General features: G+C 42.9%; 1 protein-coding gene and 1 long non-coding RNA gene across 6 annotated transcripts in view; one reads left to right on the top strand and one right to left on the bottom strand.

The window, feature by feature from the left end:
- Positions 1-18,708, bottom strand: part of GALNTL6 (polypeptide N-acetylgalactosaminyltransferase like 6) — a 1,496,936-nt gene that overhangs the window by 231,752 nt on the left and 1,246,476 nt on the right. Inside the window, exons 5-6 of the mRNA XM_055577661.1 lie at positions 8,313-8,498; positions 2,389-2,572 (exon numbers count right to left, since the gene is read on the bottom strand). Coding sequence (XP_055433636.1) covers positions 2,389-2,572; positions 8,313-8,498 — 370 coding nt within the window. The remainder of the gene's footprint in view (positions 1-2,388; positions 2,573-8,312; positions 8,499-18,708) is intronic.
- The window catches only part of LOC129649805 (uncharacterized), a 191,975-nt gene that overhangs the window by 24,305 nt on the left and 148,962 nt on the right, over positions 1-18,708 (top strand). The window lies entirely within an intron of this gene.

Raw genomic sequence — 18,708 nt, 5'->3', positions numbered from 1 at the left:
ATTTACCACATTAATCGTATTGCAGGCATTACTAAGTATTTGCTTGTGAAGCTGGACACTACGGGTTCTTTATTTTGGCATTTATTGAGTTTATTTTTGTATATGGTTTTAGAGAATCATACAAATCAACATTAAAAACAAAACCTAAATTTAAAAAGTGGGCAGAAGACCCTAATAAGCATTTCTCAACAGAGGAAATACAGATGCCCAACATGCACATGTAAAGATGCTCAACATCACTAATTGTCAGGGAAATGCAAATTAAAACCACAGTGAGATATCACTTCACATCTGTCAGAGTGTCCATAATCAAAAAAGACCACGATGAACAAATGTTGACAAAGGTGTGGAGAAAAGCAAATGCTTGCTTGTACACATTGGTGGGAATGTAAATTGGTACAGTCACTGCAGAAAGCTGTGTGGGGCTTTCTCAGAAAACTAAAAATAGAACTACCACACGAACCAGCAGTTCCGCTCCTGGGTATGTATTAAAAACAAACAGACAAACAAAAGCACCTATTGTCCAGTGTTCACAGCAGCATTATGTATAATAGCCAAGATATGGAAGCAACCTAAGTGTCCATCAATAGATAAATGGATCAAGAAGATGTATCCATGGTATGTGTATGTATATATATAGTAGGTGCTCTACTCTGGATCTGTCATTTGGATTGAGTTCCCAAAGTTTAAGTTCTGGGAGCGGCTGCTCAGAAACATGACCTTCCTTTATACAGAAGCAGTTCCCAGCAGAGATGGAAAAAAGTGAAAGTGAAAGTGATAGTCACTAAGTCATCTCTGACTCTTTGCAACCCCTGGATGGTGGCCCACCAGGCTCCTCTGTCCATGGGATTCTTTTTTTTCCAGGGAAGAGTACTGGAGTGGGTTGTCATTTCCTTCTCCAAGGGATCCTCAGGACCCAGGAATAGAACCTGAGTCTCCTGCATTGTAGGCAGATTCTTTACCATCTGCATATTTCATATCATTCCCTTATACTGTAAACAAAAGTAGAGTAGTTCATTTAAATAATTCTTTAGGGCAGTGACCCCCAAGGTTTTTGGAACCATGGATTCATTTCATGAGAAACAACTTTTCCACAGACCCAGAAGAGGATAGTTTTGGGATGATTCAAATGCATTACCTTTATTGTGCACTTTATTTCTATTATTATTGTGATATATAGTGAGACAATTATACAACTCACCATAATGCAGAGTCAGTGGGGACCTTGAGATTGTTTTCCTGCAACTAGACGGTCCCATCTGGGGGTGACGGGAGACAGTGAGAGACGAAGTATATTGCTTATGTCCAGTCTACTCCGAATTGTCATTTGGTTGCCGTCCCTGCAGAAACCCTGCTTCACAAAGACAGGATTTTGGAAATGGAAGCAGGCTTTTTGGTGCTTTTGTGGCAATCTAGAGTATTCCACCTAGACTTGGATCCAGAAAGTATTGTGCTCTGGAGTGGTGTCTAACATAGTTGTGAGGCCACCAGCATTTGTGGTCTCAGGCGGCAATGCTGGCGACGAGGAGCAGCTGTAAATACAGAAGAAGCCCCCTCAGCTGCCCGCTGCTCACACCCTGCTGTGTGACCCAGTGCCTGCCAGGTCATGAACCAGTATTCGTTCCTGTCCCAGGGGTTGGGGACTCCTGCTTTAGGGAAAAGCACAAAGAACAGAGGAGTTGATGCTTTCCAATTGTGGTGCTGGAGAAGACTCTTGAGAGTCCCTTGGACTGAAAGAAGATCAAAGCAGTCAATCCTAAAGGAAATCAACCCTGAATATTCATTGGAAGGACTGACACTGAAGCTGAAGCTCCAACACTTTGGCCACCCAGTGAGAAGAGCCAACTCACTGGAAAAGACTCTGATGCTGGGAAAGATTGAGGGCAGGAGAAGGGGGCGGCAGAGAATGAGATGGTTGGATGGTGTCACCGACTCGATGGACATGAGTTTGAGCAAACTCTGGGAGATAGTGAGGGACAGAGGAGCCTGGTGTGCTGCAGTCCCTGGGGTCACAGAGTCTGGACAAGACTTAATGACTAGACAACAACAACAGGAAAGAAGAGAGGGAACTGAAAATGGAGAGAGAAGCTCTAAGAGAATATCTGAAAGGGGCTATGCCTCCTTTCTCTGCATTTGCTGTGAACTCTGCTTTTTCCTGATTCCACATTGCACATGCCCTCTCATGCTTAGAAAGTTGGAGAATGTACTCTGGCCACCTTATGATTTTGTATACCTTGTAAGTCTGACCTTTCCCCAATGTCTTGCATACCTTTGCCACCTGTTTTATTCCATTTCATTAGAGATAATTGTCCTGGTGTGTCTCCAGTTGACACACACATGCCCCAGTCACCTACCCCCTCCCCATCAGCTCCCCAGGCTGCTACTCACTCGAAAGGGTCACTGGGGTCCGCCCTCTGCAGCTCTGGCGGGATGGGGATCCTCTTGTAGTACATTTCCCAGTCAAAGGCACCACGCATGGCATCCCCGGCTTGCGCCTCGTACCCAAAGTGATTGTGGTCGATGACATCGATCATGGGGCAGACAATGGTCTTGTGGTTTAGTGCAATTTGGTCTGAAAAGCGGAAGCACAGAGCAGGAAGTGATATGCCTGCCTAGGTCATCCCTCACTTTTCTGCAAAAGCCCTTCCTCACCCATCGCCCTTGAAGCCTGGCTCCTTGTTGTCTTCAGAGCACTTTGTAGTATCTCTGTATGCTGGGCGTGACGTGATGGGACCTTGATCAGGTGCAATTAGTGTTGTGGTGTTTACTTTTAAGAAAGTGATGTCCCAGAGAGACCTGGAGAAGTCCATTTAACTCTCCCTCTGTCACATTTCCGCTCTGACTTGTCCCCAGTCTGTCATTTCATGGTGCCTCCACCATGCATGGGGTATAAACACTCCCTGTGTTCCTTTAAGCATGCGGCTAAAGCCTGCTGAGAGAATACTGGCCTGCTTTCTGGAGGGTCCAGGATGTAAATATTTAACTTCATGGTTTTTATCATCTAATCTCACAGTGGCCCTGATGGCTGGTCCTCTCCTGTCCCCCCAGATTCTGGGAAATGACACACAGAATCCTTTGCTCTCAGGCTTGCCTGAGATTTCACCAAGTCCTAGATTTGCTCTGCTGTTGTTGCTACTGTTCTTTAATATAGACTTTGTTCATCAAAGCTGTACATTTTTTATTTAATACATTTATTCCTTTTTAATTGGAGGATAGTTGCCTTATATTATGTTGGTTTATGCCATAGGTCAGCATGAATGACTATCTAGGTATGCATATACCCCTCCCTCGTGCGCCTCCCTCCCACCTTCTACTCTGTCCCACCCCTCTAGGTTGTCACAGAGCACTGCCTTTGAGCTCCCTGCATCGTACAGCAAATTCCAGCTGGCTGTCTCTTTTACATATACTGATGTATGTTTCAGTGCTACTCTCTCAACTCTTCCCACCCACTCCTTCTCCACTGTGTTCATAAATTCACTCTTCTCTCATCATATCCAAAAATATATTAGGTGATGTGTTAACTGCTGCTACTATAAAATTCTTGAGCAACTACTAATATACTTATGCTGTTTCTTTTCCTTTTTTAAATTGGAGAATAATTGCTTTACAATGTTGCTTTGGTTTCTGCTGTACGACTAGGTGAACCAGCTCTCTCTCTCTATACGTGTATTCCTACCCTCTTGCACCTGCCTCCCACCTCCTCATCCCACCCCTCTAGGTCATCACAGGGCACAAGCTGAGCTCCCTGTGCTGGCCTGCAGCTTCCCACCAGCTGTCTATTGTATAGATGCACGTGTGCTCAGCTGCTCGGTTGTGTCTGAGTCATTGCAACTCCACGGACTATAGCCCGCCTGTCTCCTCTGTCCATGGGATTCTGTAGGTAAGAATACTGGAATGGGTTGCCATTTCGTCCTCGGGGGGATCTTCTCAGCCCCAGGAACTGAACCGGTGTCGCCTGCATCACAGGCAGCTCCTTTAACACCGAGCCACCGCGTGATAGGGTACACGTGTCAGTGCAACTCCTGCTGTTGCTAATCCTCCTAGCAACGCTGTGAGGTGGCTCTAATTATCATTCCCAATTTACACAGGAGGAAACTGGGTGCAAAGAAGTTAAGTAACTTGCCCAAGTTTGCTTGTGTTTTGAGAACACGCACTACGATGCAAGCCCCGCTTAACGGTCCAGTCCTAAAGCCTGGGGTCCGTCCAGCGGCCGTGGTGCTTCCCTGAGGCAGAAAGGAGACTTATTCTCCAGTCCAGTCCCAGACCCTCCCTGGTAGTTGTTATTATGTCAGGCATGAACAGCCAGCGCTGGAAAGGGCACACACATGTACTCTGGTTCACCTACAAGAGCTTCGTGTGAAGTATTGTCTTCTCCACAGTGTGCATTTCTTCAATATTTTGTTATAACAGCTAACACTGCCAGAGGGCTTGAGCTTCTAAGTGTCAACATCTGCTTTCTGGTTCTTTGAGAGACCTCTGGATGTGGCATGAGGAATAAAGCACACTTAAATATCTTTAAAAGAGGAAAGGCATCATGGAGAAATAATGAGGTCTGACAGTTTCCACGTCATTATCCTGATGACAGTAATGAGGAGGATGTGGGGATCACAGGATCCTGTGGAAAACCTCCCCTCCAGATCTACGTGCCTTCCATTCACTCATGGATTTGTTCATTAATTCATTCATAGTTTGGTATTCATTGAGTAGAAACTGCATGCCTGTCACTTTGCACGCTTCTAGGGGAGCCAGCAGTGAGCCACAACCACAAAAAGCCCTGTCTTCATGAATGGACCAGAGAGAATCCATAGGAACAGTGGATCACTCAATTATTTAGTGTGCTGTGCTGTGCTTAGTCGCTCAGTCGTGTCTGACTCTTTGCGACCTCATGGACTGGAGCCCACCAGGCTCCTCTGTCCATGGAATTCTCCAGGCAGGAATACTGGATGGGGTAGCCATTTGCTTCTCTAGTGGATCATCTCATCTGAGGGATCAAACCCAAATCTCCTGCATTGGCAGGCAGATTCTTTACTGTTTGAGCCATTAGAGATTCCTCATATAGTATGCTGCTGTTGCTGCTGCTAAGTCGCTTCAGTCGTGTCCGACTCTGTGCGACCTCATAGACGGCAGCCCACCAGGCTTCCCCGTCCCTGGGATTCTCCAGGCAAGAACACTGGAGTGGGTTTCCATTTCCTTCTCCAATGCATGAAAGTGAAAAGTGAAAGTGAAGTCGCTCAGTCGTGTCCAACTGGAGTGGGGTGCTATTGCCTTCTCCAGATACAGTATGCTAGATGGTCTTAAATGTGATGGAAAGAAAATAAAACAGGGTAAGCAGAGAAGGAAATAACAGAGAAGGAAATGGCAACCCACTCCAGTGTCCTTGCCTGGAGAATCCCAGGGATGGGGGAGCCTGGTGGGCTGCCGTCTATGGGGTCTCACAGAGTCGGACACGACTGAAGTAACTTAGCAGCAGCAGCAGCAGCAAGGCGAATGTGGCATGTGGAGAAGGTTGTGATTTTGTTTATTTTTAATTTTTTAGCTTGTTATGTTCGGGTCCTTGTCTTTATCTATTTATTTATTTGTTAGAAAAGGGATTGCAGTCTTAGCTAGTGTGGTCCCAGGAGGCCTCAGAGAGCCTAAGGTCACCTTCATCTTATTTAGTTATTTAGTAGGCAGAGAGACCTCGCCTCCCACCCCCAACACCTTCGGATCAGTCCCCACCAAGGGCTCTCTATGCACCCTTTTTCACCTGGAAAAGTCTTACAGTAGGTTTTATCTTTCACTAAGTGGTGCTTTCCCAGAGATGTCTTTGACAGAGGAGACCTTCACTGCTGTGTCCAAAATATTTCTTCTATCAGCTCTGCTGCTACATGAGTATTAAGGTTTCAGTGATGTTCTTCAATCCAATTCAGAATCAGGTTGACTTAACAAGTTCCTTGACCAACAAGGAGTCCCAAGGTGACCCAAAGAGAATGAGTCTGTTAAATTAACTGTCAGCTTTCCTGTCAAATTTCCTCTCAGCTCTCATCCAGCCGCTCTTGCTCACAGTGAAGGCAGTCTGACTACTTTTTTGTCTAAGGATTGTGCCTACATTTCAATTTCCTGGGATCGAACAAACAGATTCTTAAAGGGAAATTGAAATTCAGGTATAATCCCAGGGTGAAAAATGAACCAAGAAACCGTGTGACTCCACCTGTTTCTTTAAAAGTTTTTTCATTTTGAAAGATGTATCAAGGCAGTGATAGAGGAAAATAAAAAAAGATAGCAATCCTGAGCTCAGATCACGTCTTAACCATAAGGCCTATAGGAAATGAAATGCTTTAAAGGGAAAAATGGGTTTCTCTTTATTTTCTGTCTTTTCCCTTTCCCCTCCTCTTTTTAATGCATAGGAACAATCAGAGCCTTGATCATTGGCTTTTAGGGATTGCTTTGGTTCATAAATAATTAGTCCTTGTGCTGACTTCCTTGCCTATTCGACACCATACAGGCCAAATTCAGTTTAAGGGAAGCTCAGGGCTACTGATGAAACTTTAAATTGCTATGTCCTTGGACAAGGTACTTTTAATTAAAGGCTCAGAAGAGTCTCTGACCATTAGGAGCATAGAAACATCCCTGTGGATTAGGGCGGCCAGGCGGTTGTCTGGCAGAGAGGGGGTGGATCTGAGATATGGCGGGGCCTTACCGGCTGATCATTTCCTGTTTCAAATCCAGCAGAGTTTCAGTTGATTTCCGCCCCCGCCCCCGCATCTTTTACTAATGGAGCTTTGCCAGTTCCGCCTGAAATCCTGCGCACTTGTCGATAGCAAGCGATTCTTCCTGAGGCAGGTATTGTGAAGGCGGTTGTTACTTGCTTTAGCTCCAAGACCAGGGATATATTTACAATAAAAGTTGATTTAGTGAAATCTGGAGGAACATGAAGGAATACAATGTGCAGACCAAGAACTTTTTAGAAACACATTTTTTCTCATTTTACAATTTATTCCTTAGCTACGACTGGGCTTTATCTCTGTCTTCATTGTGAAATTAAAGAAATATTAATAGTAATGCTTGGACTCAGCTTCACATAGGTTTTGTAGTTTGAATGCATTTGCTGTTTTTAACAGTTCAAGTGTCAGAGAGTCTTCTTGTGATCATTTGAGATGTATCACCTGGGGGGCAGCTCTGTGTGTTTGAAGGGTTCTGTGTGAATGTAAGGGGTCATATATTTAGGCAGCTAGGCTGGAGCCAGAGTGGAAAAGAGAAGAGCCTTGTAAATCCTGAGAAAATGTCAGAGTGCTTACACCATGACTGTATTCTGGGGGCTGAATGCTTTTTTCATTGTAGCATCAGAACAAATGTCAGTTCAGAGATGCTCTCAAGAATTGCAGCAGGGCCTAGACAAAGTTGGTGATGTGGACTTATTAGTGATGTGGAGTTTTACATAATGGTAGCCTGGAAAATCCCATAGATAGGGGAGCCTGGTAGGCTGCAGTCCATGGGGTCGCTAAGAGTCGGACTTGACTGAGCGACTTCACTTTCACTTTTCTCTTTCATGCATTGGAGAAGGAAATGGCAACCCACTCCAGTGTTCTTGCCTGGAGAATCCTAGGCATGTGGGAACCTGGTGGGCTGCCGTCTATAGGGTCGCACAGAGTTGGACACGACTGAAGTGACTTAGCAGCAGCAGCAGCAGTGAATAATGAGATTTGTTTTTCTCTTAGGAAAACGGGCAGCTCTCATCTCTTAACAATCCTGTAATAATCGCTAAACATTATGTGTGTGTGTGTGTGTGTGTGCGCGCGTGCATTTTAACCATACTGTGCTTATGTGTGCTAAGTCACTTTGGTTGTATTCAACTCTTTGCAACCCTGTATACGGCAGCCCGCCAGGCTCCTCTGTCCATGGGATTTTCCAGGCCAGTATACTGGAATGGGTTGTCATGGCCTCCTCCAGGAGATCTTCCCGACCTAGAGATCAAACCTGCATCTCTTACATCACCTGTTTTGGCAGGTGAGTTCTTTACCAGTAGTGCCACCTGGGAAGCCCACTGTACTTGTAGGTTGTATAATAAACACCTTTTCCTTTTAGTCTTTACTCAGTGAATGTCTAAGATAAGAAATCAAACCTTATTGAACCAAAGTTAGACTGCATTATCTAAAAAGGTAATTTCAATGTGGTTTTATAGTTACCTATACTTCCCAGCAATGGTTAATAATAGAGTTCAGGGCTTCCACTGCAAACCCCATCGAAGGGGTCTCTAGCCTTCGTCAATGGCAGACTAAATAGAAGCAAACACCCTCCCCCGCCTAGACCCCAGGAGGCTGAGGGGCACTCACTGAGGAGTGGGGGCAGCCAGTTGACGTTGACCTCACAGTGAGAGTCTAGGAAGGTCAGGACCTCGCCTCTGGCCATGGATGCCCCCAGGAGTCGGGTCCGGATCAGCCCTTCCCTTTTCTTGGTGCGGACGATCCTCACTTTGGAAAACCGAGCCATGTACTCTTCCAGCTTCTCCTTCAAGTGTTCTGGGAAAGAAGAAGACAGACACAGAAGGACATGGAACATTAGCCACAGCAGACTGACTCCAGGGCATCTGTGCGGACAGTGTGAGTGGAGAAATCCGGCTGAGGGCCTTTCTCTCCTCCTTTCATCTTGAGGGGAGAGGCTCGGAAGACTCCTTCCTAGAGGTCTCTATGCTTTACAAGTTCCAGTTGTTGTTTAGTTGCTCAGTTGTGTCCAACTTTTTGCGACCCCATGGACTGTAGCCTGCCAGGCTCCTCTGTCCATGGGATTCTCCAGGCAAGAATACTGGAGTGGGGGGCCATTTCCTCCTCCAGGGGATTTTCCCAACCCAGGAATAGAACCTGCATGTCCTGCATCAGCAGGTGGATTCTTTACTGCTGAGCCACCAGGGAAGCCTACAGGTTCTAGAATGTTCCATAAGATGCAAATACTGCCTTTTGTGTGGACAAGGGAAGCCAGTGCTCCACCCCAAAGTTGTTGTGGGTCTGGGACCCCCAGGCTGTAGCCTGGCCAGCCTGTGCCCAGGTGGGAATCAGCCCTGGGTCCCTGCTGGCCAGGTCAGGTGACCGTTCCAGCACATGGGCTTTTGCCAACAAGAGGGCCCTTCCAGCAAGGCTTTGTCTAGTGTTCTCTGTATTGAAAATAGTGCATATAAAACCACAGGAAAGGAAAAATACCGCCCAAATCAACAGAAGGGCTGCCCTGGTGGGTTTAGTGGTAAAGAACCCGACTGCCAAAGCAGGAGACGTAAGAGACGTGGGTTCAGTCCCTGGGTTGGAAAGATCCCCTGGAGGAGGGCATTGCAAACCCACTCCAGTATTCTTGCCTGGCTAATCCCATGGACAGAGGAGCCTGGTGGGCTATAGTCCATGAGGTCACAAAGAGTCGGACACAACTGAAGCAACTTAGCACAAATAACAGGAACCAGATTTTCTCCCCTGCCAGGTAATAGCAAACTGGCAAATAACTTCAGTTCCTGGATTTGGATTTGAAGTGGAAAGTGACTGATTTACTATGAAAATTAGATATGGAGAGGGACAGGCAGATGAGATGCTACCTATTCATTTTGGACTTGGCTAAGATTGGAAAAAAAAATTGGAAAGGTTTCTTCGCCTAATTAAAAAAATGTAAACAAAATGAAATGAGATAACTTATTTATGGACTAAAACATTTCCTACTGGCTGTGATAAAGTACATTTATCTCTCCATTCTTTTGTATGCCAAATAAGTATATTTTTGTAGCTTTCTGTGGGATATGTGCTCATGTAATTGACATCATCTGCTCTTAGCCTCCCACATGTAAAACCTTTAGAGGGCTTTCCTGGAGTTTGTAACAAGTAGAGTCTAATATTCATTGAAATAGAATCTTAGCATGCTGTATATTCTGTAAGTTTCACTTTCAAATTGTCTCTGCTTGTTTGCAATCAAAGGCAAATATTATTATTAAGTCTCCTGTGATTTCTAACAATAGCGGTTCATGGAAGGATTTATGATCTTGCCTTTTTTTTTTTTTTCCCCCGGAATATTGGCTCAGTGGTAAAGAATCTGCCTACCGATGTGGGAAATTCAGGTTCAGTTCCTGGGTAAGGAAGAGTCCCTGGAGAAGGAAATGGAAACCCACTGCAGTATTCTTGCCTGGAGAATCCCATGGACAGAGGAGCCTGGTGGGCTACACTCTGGGGTTGCAAAGAGTCAGACATGACTGAGCAACTGAGCATGCAGGCACGGTTGCTTTGCAATGTTGTGTTAATTTCTGCTGTACAGCAAATGAATCAGCCGCATGCATACATATCTCCCCTTTTTGAATTTCCTTCCCATTTAGGTCACCACAGAGCACTGAGTAGAGTTCCTTGCACTATACAGTAAGTTCTCAGTAGTTACCTATTGTATACAAAGTATCAATAATGTATATTTGTCAATCCCAGTCTCCCAATTCATTCCAGCCCAACCTCTGTCCACCGCTTGGAGTCCACTGGTTTGTTCTCTACATCTGTGTCTCTATTCCTACCCTGCGAATACGTTCATGAGTACCATTTGTCTTGATTCCAAATGTATGAGTTACTAGACGGTATTTCTTTTTCTCTGACTTACTTCACTCTGTATGACAGCCTCTAGGTCCATCCATCTCTGCAAACCTCACTGCTCTTCTGTCAGTTGTGCCACTGTGGGTATCATCTTGACAAGCCGACTGCATTCTCTGCTTGACTCTCTGACCCCCAAGGACTAAACTAGTATTTTTTCAAGGGAGAGAGGATTAATTCTTTGTAGCTGCCTATGAGAAAGTACTTCTTTCTAGAAGAGGTTTGCCTCCCACACGTCCCAAGGCAGAGGGTTGTCAGAAGCAGAGGGATGTTGGTTACCTGCTAAGGACTGTCCCGACTTGAGCTTGATGCTTCCACACTTTCCAGTTTATCGGGGACTCTCTGAACCCAGTGGGAGCATCTCTACATGTTGCCTTTCCCTCTCTGTGTGTTTTCTGATTCTGTGTATTTTTCATCAAAGTCCATTTTAATACACTAAGAAGACTGTCAGGTATGAATGCACTGATCTCAAGGGGTTTGACCCCACAGCGAGTCCACTAAATATTCAAATCAATTCCTCTAATTTGAACTTTGTGGTAATGATTAGGTTGCTTTGCCTCCAAGTAATGACCTAGTTAACTGCCCCTTGGAGGGTCTGTTTTTTCTTAGTAGTTCAGTTATAGCATTTAATTAACCATAGCTCACTCTGAAGAAGATATTATCCATCTGATTAGCAAATTAGATTCTCATACAAGGAAATTCCTGCGAATGATGGAGATACCTTTAAATTAAAAATATTTTTCATTTCTTTTGTATGAACAGTTTTAAGATTCATTTCAAAACCTTACTCAAATGATTTTAAACATGCTTTGGTATTACTTAAACAGGAAAATTGACAGGAGAATTTATGGTATCTTTATAAAAGAGATTTCTTTTTTGACTAGGAAACATTTGCAGAACCATTAACTTTTTTTTTTTTTTGGTTGGTGACCCTAGACTAGCAGTGGAAATATTACTGTTAAAATCCACTAAGTGATACCCTGATGACCGGGAAAGTTAATATAATTTCAAATATACCAAATTTTGCCCAAGGTTTATAATATCAGTGGAAGGCAGTAATGAAATGTTGAGTTACACTCATTACAATTTGGTGTCTTGCTACTGTTGATATTAAGTACAGCAGTTTTCTGAATATATTTTCCCTTTTTTACTAGAGATTTCACTATGCTCCATGAACTTACACATTCATTAGTGTATTTATTGTTCAGGATAACAACTAAGTGCTAAAAAAGTTGCCTTCAATGATTTGCAGTCGAGAATCAAGGACATGAGTTCTAGACATATTACTCACTTGTCCTATATCTTTGGTTAAGTCATTTCAGTTTTCCTACCTGTGGAATGTGATGTGTGTATGTGTGTTCAGTGTCCAACTCTTTGCGACCCCATGGACTGTAGCCCACCAGGATCCTCTGTCCATGGAATTTCCCAGGCAAGAATACTGGAGTGGGTTGCTGTTTTCTTTTGCAGGGCATCTTTCCAACCCAGGGATCGAACCTGCATCTCCTGCTTGGCAGGCAGATTCTTTACCACTGAGCTACTTGTGAAGCCATGGAATGTGATGAGTTGATCTTAAATATTCCTTCCAATTCTATGATTATGTGCTTTCCCTTGTCACATTTTACTTATGCTATAGATCTAGTCTATCAAGTATTTCATTTTTCCTAAAAAGCATCCTAGAGGTTGGTCTTCCAGTGTTTCTTTGGGTCACATGTTGCATTGGAAAGCAAGAATCAGCTTAAGATAAAGCTGACATGTATCAGAGCTTTAGTCAAAAAGCAAATGCTAGGTCTTGTCTTTGGTCAACACAGTATCTGTCTGGTCTCCCCCAGATCCCTGTCTTCAAGACTGTCATGGGTGTCAAAAATCATGACTTGGAAGCACTCTAAGTTCATCAAAGATTTAGGTCTATTCAATAAATTAAAGTGAAATTTGCTCAGTCATGTCCGACTCTTTGCGACCCCATGGACTATACAATCTATAAAATTTTCTGGGTCAGAATACTGGAGTGGGTATTATGCTTATTATGTCAGGAAAATATAGTAGTAGAGTTTAGACAGCTTTCTGGTCTACCTTTGAGCAATTTTCCCCAACACATAGGGAATCTAAGTGGCCAGGAGTGTTACAGAGCAAAGTCAGGGTTTTCTGAGTGAAGAACTCACCACAGGCTGGACAAACAGCTGCCCTGGGCTCAGCAGGTTCCTTCTCCTTTGAATCCCCTAATTTAATCTCAAGGAGAGAGCAAGAGGGGCAGGAGACCCAATTGACCTGGAGATAAGAGTTCTATGTCTAAATACATACTATGAAGCTGACATTTCTTTGATGTTTATACTTTAGTGTTGGTAGAGTGTAGCACGTGCGTTTGTGCGTGCTAAGTTGCTTCAGTCATGTCCTACTCTTAGTGACCCTATGGATTATAGCTCACCCAGCTCCTCTGTCCATGGGATTCTCCAGGCAAGAATACTGGAGTGGGTTGCCACGGCCTCATCCAGGGGATCTTCCCGATCCAGGAATCAAACCCACATCTCTTATGTCTCCTGCATTGGCAGGCAAGTTCTTTACTGCTAGCACCACCTGAGAAGCCCTAGTATATAGCAGAATATGACCTTAGAGCACATACAGAATAAATGCTAGTTATTGTGTGTGTGTGTGCTAAATTGCTTCAGTCGTGTCCAACTCTTTGTGACTCTATAGACTGTAGCCTGCCAGGCTCCTCTGTCCATGGGATTCTCCAGGCAAGAATACTGGAGTGGGTTGCCATTTCCTCCTCCCAGAGATGTTCCCAACCCAGGGATCAAATTCAAGGCTCTGGTGTCCCCGGCACTGGCAGGTGGGTTGTTAACCACTAGCGCCACCTGGGAAGCCCACAGTTATTGTGGATGGTGACTAGTGATACATTCTGAACTGGAATGTGTCATAGACACATAGAAGTACATATACCTTTCTGGTTCATTCTTTCACCACAAGAATATGCTCTTAAGTATTTTGGATAATTTAAGGTCTTATCACAGTGACAAGAAGTACTTTACAGTTAGAGACTCCTTACTCTTCCTAATATACTTGACACACATTGCATGTATATTTTAACCCAAAGTGACAGTATTAAGGATAATTGTCTATTTAGCAGTACAGAAACTTTTTCTATATTCTTTACACAAAAGAAATGTATAGATTTTATGTCTCCAGTTAACTCCAGAAAGCTGTCATCTCTTGACGTCCTGGTTGACCACACTGAATATGTCCCTTTTCATAGCATTCACATACAGACACTTCATATTATCTCTGGAGCACAAAAAATTCAACCAAGAACTTAAAAGAATTGCTGAAACTGTATCCAATTCCTTCTTTTATGATTTTGACTGAGTTCTGTCTCTGAATGTCTTATTTTCTATTCTTTTAATATGCAAGTCTCTTGGGAAATAGCTGTTGTTGTGTGGTTTAGTCACTGAGTCATGTCTGACTCTTTGTGACCCCATGGACTGCAGCATGCCAGGCTCCTCTGCCCATGGGATTTTCCAGGCAAGAACACTGGAATGGATTCCATCTCTCAATGTCTTGTTTTCTATTCTTTTAATATACATAGCATCCTCAGTCACTTGGGAAATAGCTGGGGACACTGAAATGAGTAGACCACATATATTCCAGCTACTGTTAAAAAAAGAGAATTAGAAAGTCACCCTTTAAAACCTCTAATGAACTAATGGACCCAATTAACATCACAGAAGGAACCAGATCACTTGTTCTGTGCTTGAAACATGTCATTGCCTCTTTCTTGGCAAAGTATTGAATCTGAGTTTGATCATGCCTTTAGATCTAACTACCAGGTTATAGGACCTAAAAGACTGATGGATTTGTGAAATAGCACATCTGGGAGATAACTAGCAAAATCGAAACTCTTGAAATTTCTCCAACACAAATGGCTTGACTTCTTCAACAAATAGATTAGAAGAAGAAGAAAAGAAATGGAAAGAGAACTCTAAAGATTGTGTGTATATGTGTCTGACTCTTGGGACCCCACAGACTGTAGCCTGCCAGACTCCTCTGCCCATGGGGTTTTCCAGGCAAGAAGACTGGTGTGGGTTATCACTTCCTCCTCCAGGGGATCTTCCCAACCCAGGGGTTGAACCCGCATCTCCTGTGTCTCCTGCATTGGCAGGCGGGTTCTTTACCGCTAGTGCCATCACCAGTGCCAGCTGGGGAGCCCACTAAAGATTAAAAGACACTTAAGAAATATATCAAAGGAGAGGACCCAGTGTGGGTCCTGATTCAATGGTACAGTTGAGAAAGAAAACATCAGCCCGTCCCCCGACATCTGGGCTGTGGTCTGACCCACCCGGCCAGCCCGTCATCTGGTTCTGCTGGACATAACCATCTTGGTGACTGTCAGCGTGCAGAGAGGTCAGTCTGAGACCATGATAAAGTAAGACAGAATCATGGTCACTGTGAAACCCACGGATACCAAATGTTTCCCTGTTTCAGCTAAAATGTGTGATTTCTAATTTTTTTTTCTTTACAAATTTTTGTTGTTGTTGTGGAACGGACTTGAGATTTCCCCATGAGAATCCTTGTTGTAGTTTAGTTGCTCAGTTGTGTCTGACTCTTTGTCACCACATGGACTGCAGCACGCCAGGATTCCTTGTCCTCCACTATCTCCTGGAGTTTGCTCAAGCTCATGTCCATTGAGTCAATGATGGCAACCAACCATCTCATCCTCTGTCACCCTTTTCTCCTCCTGCCCTCAATCTTTCCCAGCATCAAGATATTTCTCAATGAGTCAGCTCTACACATCAGGTGGCCAAAGTTTTGGAGCTTCAGCGTTAGCATCAGTCCTTCCAGTAAATATTCAGGGTTGATTTCCTTAAGGATTGACTGGATTGATCTCTTGAGAGTCCTTGATTTCACGCAGTCATGGGAGGAGAGAGTTGGAGACTGTTCTTTAGGGCCCTTCATGTTTCTGCATCTTTTGTGGATAAGGTCTACCATTTGTTCTGGATTATTTTTTCAAGGATGTTTACACAGTGAACAGATGGGGAATACAGAGATCTATGTTTCTCTCAGGAACAAAATGCCACTTTATTTATAGCCCTAGAAGGTGAAGATAGTATTTCCCTTGCTTCCCTGTTGCCCATTATACGAGATTTCAGTTCCATCGGTTTGGAGAGAAGGGAAGGCCACTGATGAAGGACTCGTAACCTCACATGGCAGTTTTAGAGTTTCTGACCAGGATGTAGAGAGGAGTCTAGCAGAGCAGAAGTTGGTAATTACATATGCCTGGCTGTCCTGTTCTTAGCTGTGGAACCGCCCACCTCTGGCTCAACTGAGCTCTACCCCACCACTCACTGATCTCTTATGAATCTCTCCTCTTTTTAATTCTTTTTTGTGCCTGAAAATATAACATCTCTGACATCACATGCACCTTTCATAGTGAGAAACAGTGAGTTGTGTTTACCTGGAGAATTCTGATAATTGTTTGTGACCTTCCCTTAGGCCCTATATTCCCATGTAGAAAACAGGAATGAGGTGACTGCCCTGGTGGTCTAGTGGTTAAGACACCGCCTTCCAGTAGTGTGGGTTCAATCCCCAGTCAGGGAGCTAAGATCCCACACGCGTTGCGGTCAAAAAACCAAAACATAAAGCAGAAGCAGTATTGTAACAAATTCAAGAAAGACTTTAAAAATGCTCCGCATGAAGTAAAATCTTAAAAAGAGGAATGGAACACATTTCAGCTCGGGGTCTCCTCTCGGGAAGATAACCTGGACGCCTCACAGCTTCCTTGGGGCCCTCTTTCTGTCCCAGTTTCTCTCTCTGTCTTCCTCTCTCTCTTTCATCATTTGTTTAAAGAGCAAGTGAATCATATATTTTCAGGATAGCTTTAAATGTGTGACATACTCAGAGTAATGCAAAAGAAATGCCACAACATCTGTTCCTGCACCCAGGGCATGGCCACAGTGGAGTAGCTTCCAGCGGTAGACTCAGTGCCCAGAATTAATTATTCATGGAAAGCATCCTTCCTCCATGGTTAGGACTATACATGGGCTTACAGTCTTCTCTCTGGGAAATGCTCCTATATCAAAGATAGTGTGTATAATACCTTAGGAATCAAGGCCCCCAAAGTGAAAAAAAGTATAGATGTCACATACATAAAAGGATTAAGGACATTTTCAGAAAAAGCACAATGTGTACAAGGGAGAGAGAGGAGAGGAAAAAAAAAGAAATCCATAGTTAAAATTTTTATTTTCTTCATTTTCAAAATTTTAGAGTATATTCTCTTAGAATGGTTTTTGCAGGATGGTAAAAAATAGATTTTCAGGTGGCTCAGTGGTAAAAAATCCACCTGCTAATGCAGGAGACACAGGTTCGATCTCTGGGTTGGGAAGATCCCCTGGAGGAGGAAACGGCAACCCACTCCAGTATTCTTGCCTGGAAAATCCCCTGGACAGAGGAGCCTGGCGGGCTCCAGTCTATGAGGTTGCAAAGAGTCAGACATGAATGAGTGACAGCACAAATAATAGACTACTCCATACAAAACATTTTGGCATCGGGTAATAGCCTGAAAACTGCCTGTCCCAATGTGTGCATGCATGAATACAAATGTTGCATATAGCTGTGTTGCAGATTTTATTTCAGTTCATTTGTCACACGTTTGATTTGTACATTCATTGCTTATTCCAGTTTTGAATAATGTTAACTAATGTATATTTAGTTATAGCAGAAATATTTGTATTCTATTTTTCCTTATCCACAGTATTTTCCTAAGGACAGTTTAAAAACTGATCTTGTCTGATGTTTCAAGTATTTCTTAACTAATATTTAGATTAAATATTTTTCTAAGCATTTTATTTTATTTATTTTAATTTTTATTGGAGTGTAGTTGATTTACAATGTTGTATTAGTTTCAGATGAACAGCAAACTGAATCAGTTTATACATATATCCATTAGTCCATTACACATAGTCCATTACAGAGTGCTGAGTAGCGTTCCCTGTGCTGTACACCGGCCCTTGTTACTTGTGTATTTTATATAAAGCAGTGTATATATATCAATCCCAATCTCTCAATTTATTATCCCCCCATTCCCTGGTAACCGACCATAAGTTTGTTTTTACATCTGTGACTCTATTCTGATTTGTAAATAAGTTCATTTGTGCCCTCCCTTTCCTTTTCGGATACCTCATGTACACAATGCCATGTGATATTTGTCTTTCTCTGCCTGACTTACTTACTTCAGTATGATAATGTCTATGTCCATCTATTCTAAGCATTTTGTAGTTTTCAAAAATCATTGCAATTAAAGGGCTTCTGTGAATGAATACATGCGGCATAATCTGAATCTAAAATTTATAGTTAGTAACTGTTCTGTTTATATGAACCTAGAACGAGAACTGTATTTACATCAGGCAATATGAAATTTACTGAAATTCAAGATTATTTTCCTTATATGATTCATTCTAATGTTGTAACTTTGGCCTCAAATAAAAACAATGTGAGTGGAAACTGGGTAAAATTCAGGTCTTTTCTATGAAATATTTTTGCTGAGTATTTTGAACTCACCACAAATTGATGCATTTTAATACAGTATAAAATTTCTGCTTTTTAATACTTCACTAGTTTTACTTCATTTTAAACAACCTATATATTGTAAGGAATAGGTTATATAGTTGATACGTTTTCATTTGCACCACGTATGTGATAATTCGGTCTAAATGCACAAATGTAAAAGTGCATTACTGTCAGTATTACAAAAAGTCTTTGGTTCAGTGTTATACTTTTTAACCTGCAAACATTTAAGAATTTTGCCAAAAATAGTGTTAGGCTTTAGTCTGTAAATATTAGATAATGGTTTAATCCTGGAAGAAACATTACACACAACGCACTGTTTTAAATAAGAGCCCTATATAAGTATCATTTGAATCGTCAGTATTGACACAGGAGAAAAAAGTCTCTAAGCTCATCTAGATCGTTTCTACTTTTCAGTTATTTAGTGTTTTAAAAAACTGTGGTGAGATGCACGTAACATAAAATTTATCATCTTAACTATTTTTAGTGTTCAGTTCAGTCCAGTAGGTTAAGTATATTCAAAATGGTTGTCCAATCCAGCCACAGATTGTTTGATGTTGCAAACTAAAACTCTATA

Source organism: Bubalus kerabau, chromosome 4 (genome assembly GCF_029407905.1).
Source record: "Bubalus kerabau isolate K-KA32 ecotype Philippines breed swamp buffalo chromosome 4, PCC_UOA_SB_1v2, whole genome shotgun sequence".
NCBI lineage: Eukaryota > Metazoa > Chordata > Mammalia > Artiodactyla > Bovidae > Bubalus > Bubalus kerabau.
The sequence above is the reverse complement of the archived record's forward strand: the minus strand, read 5'-3'. Positions and strand labels throughout refer to the sequence as shown.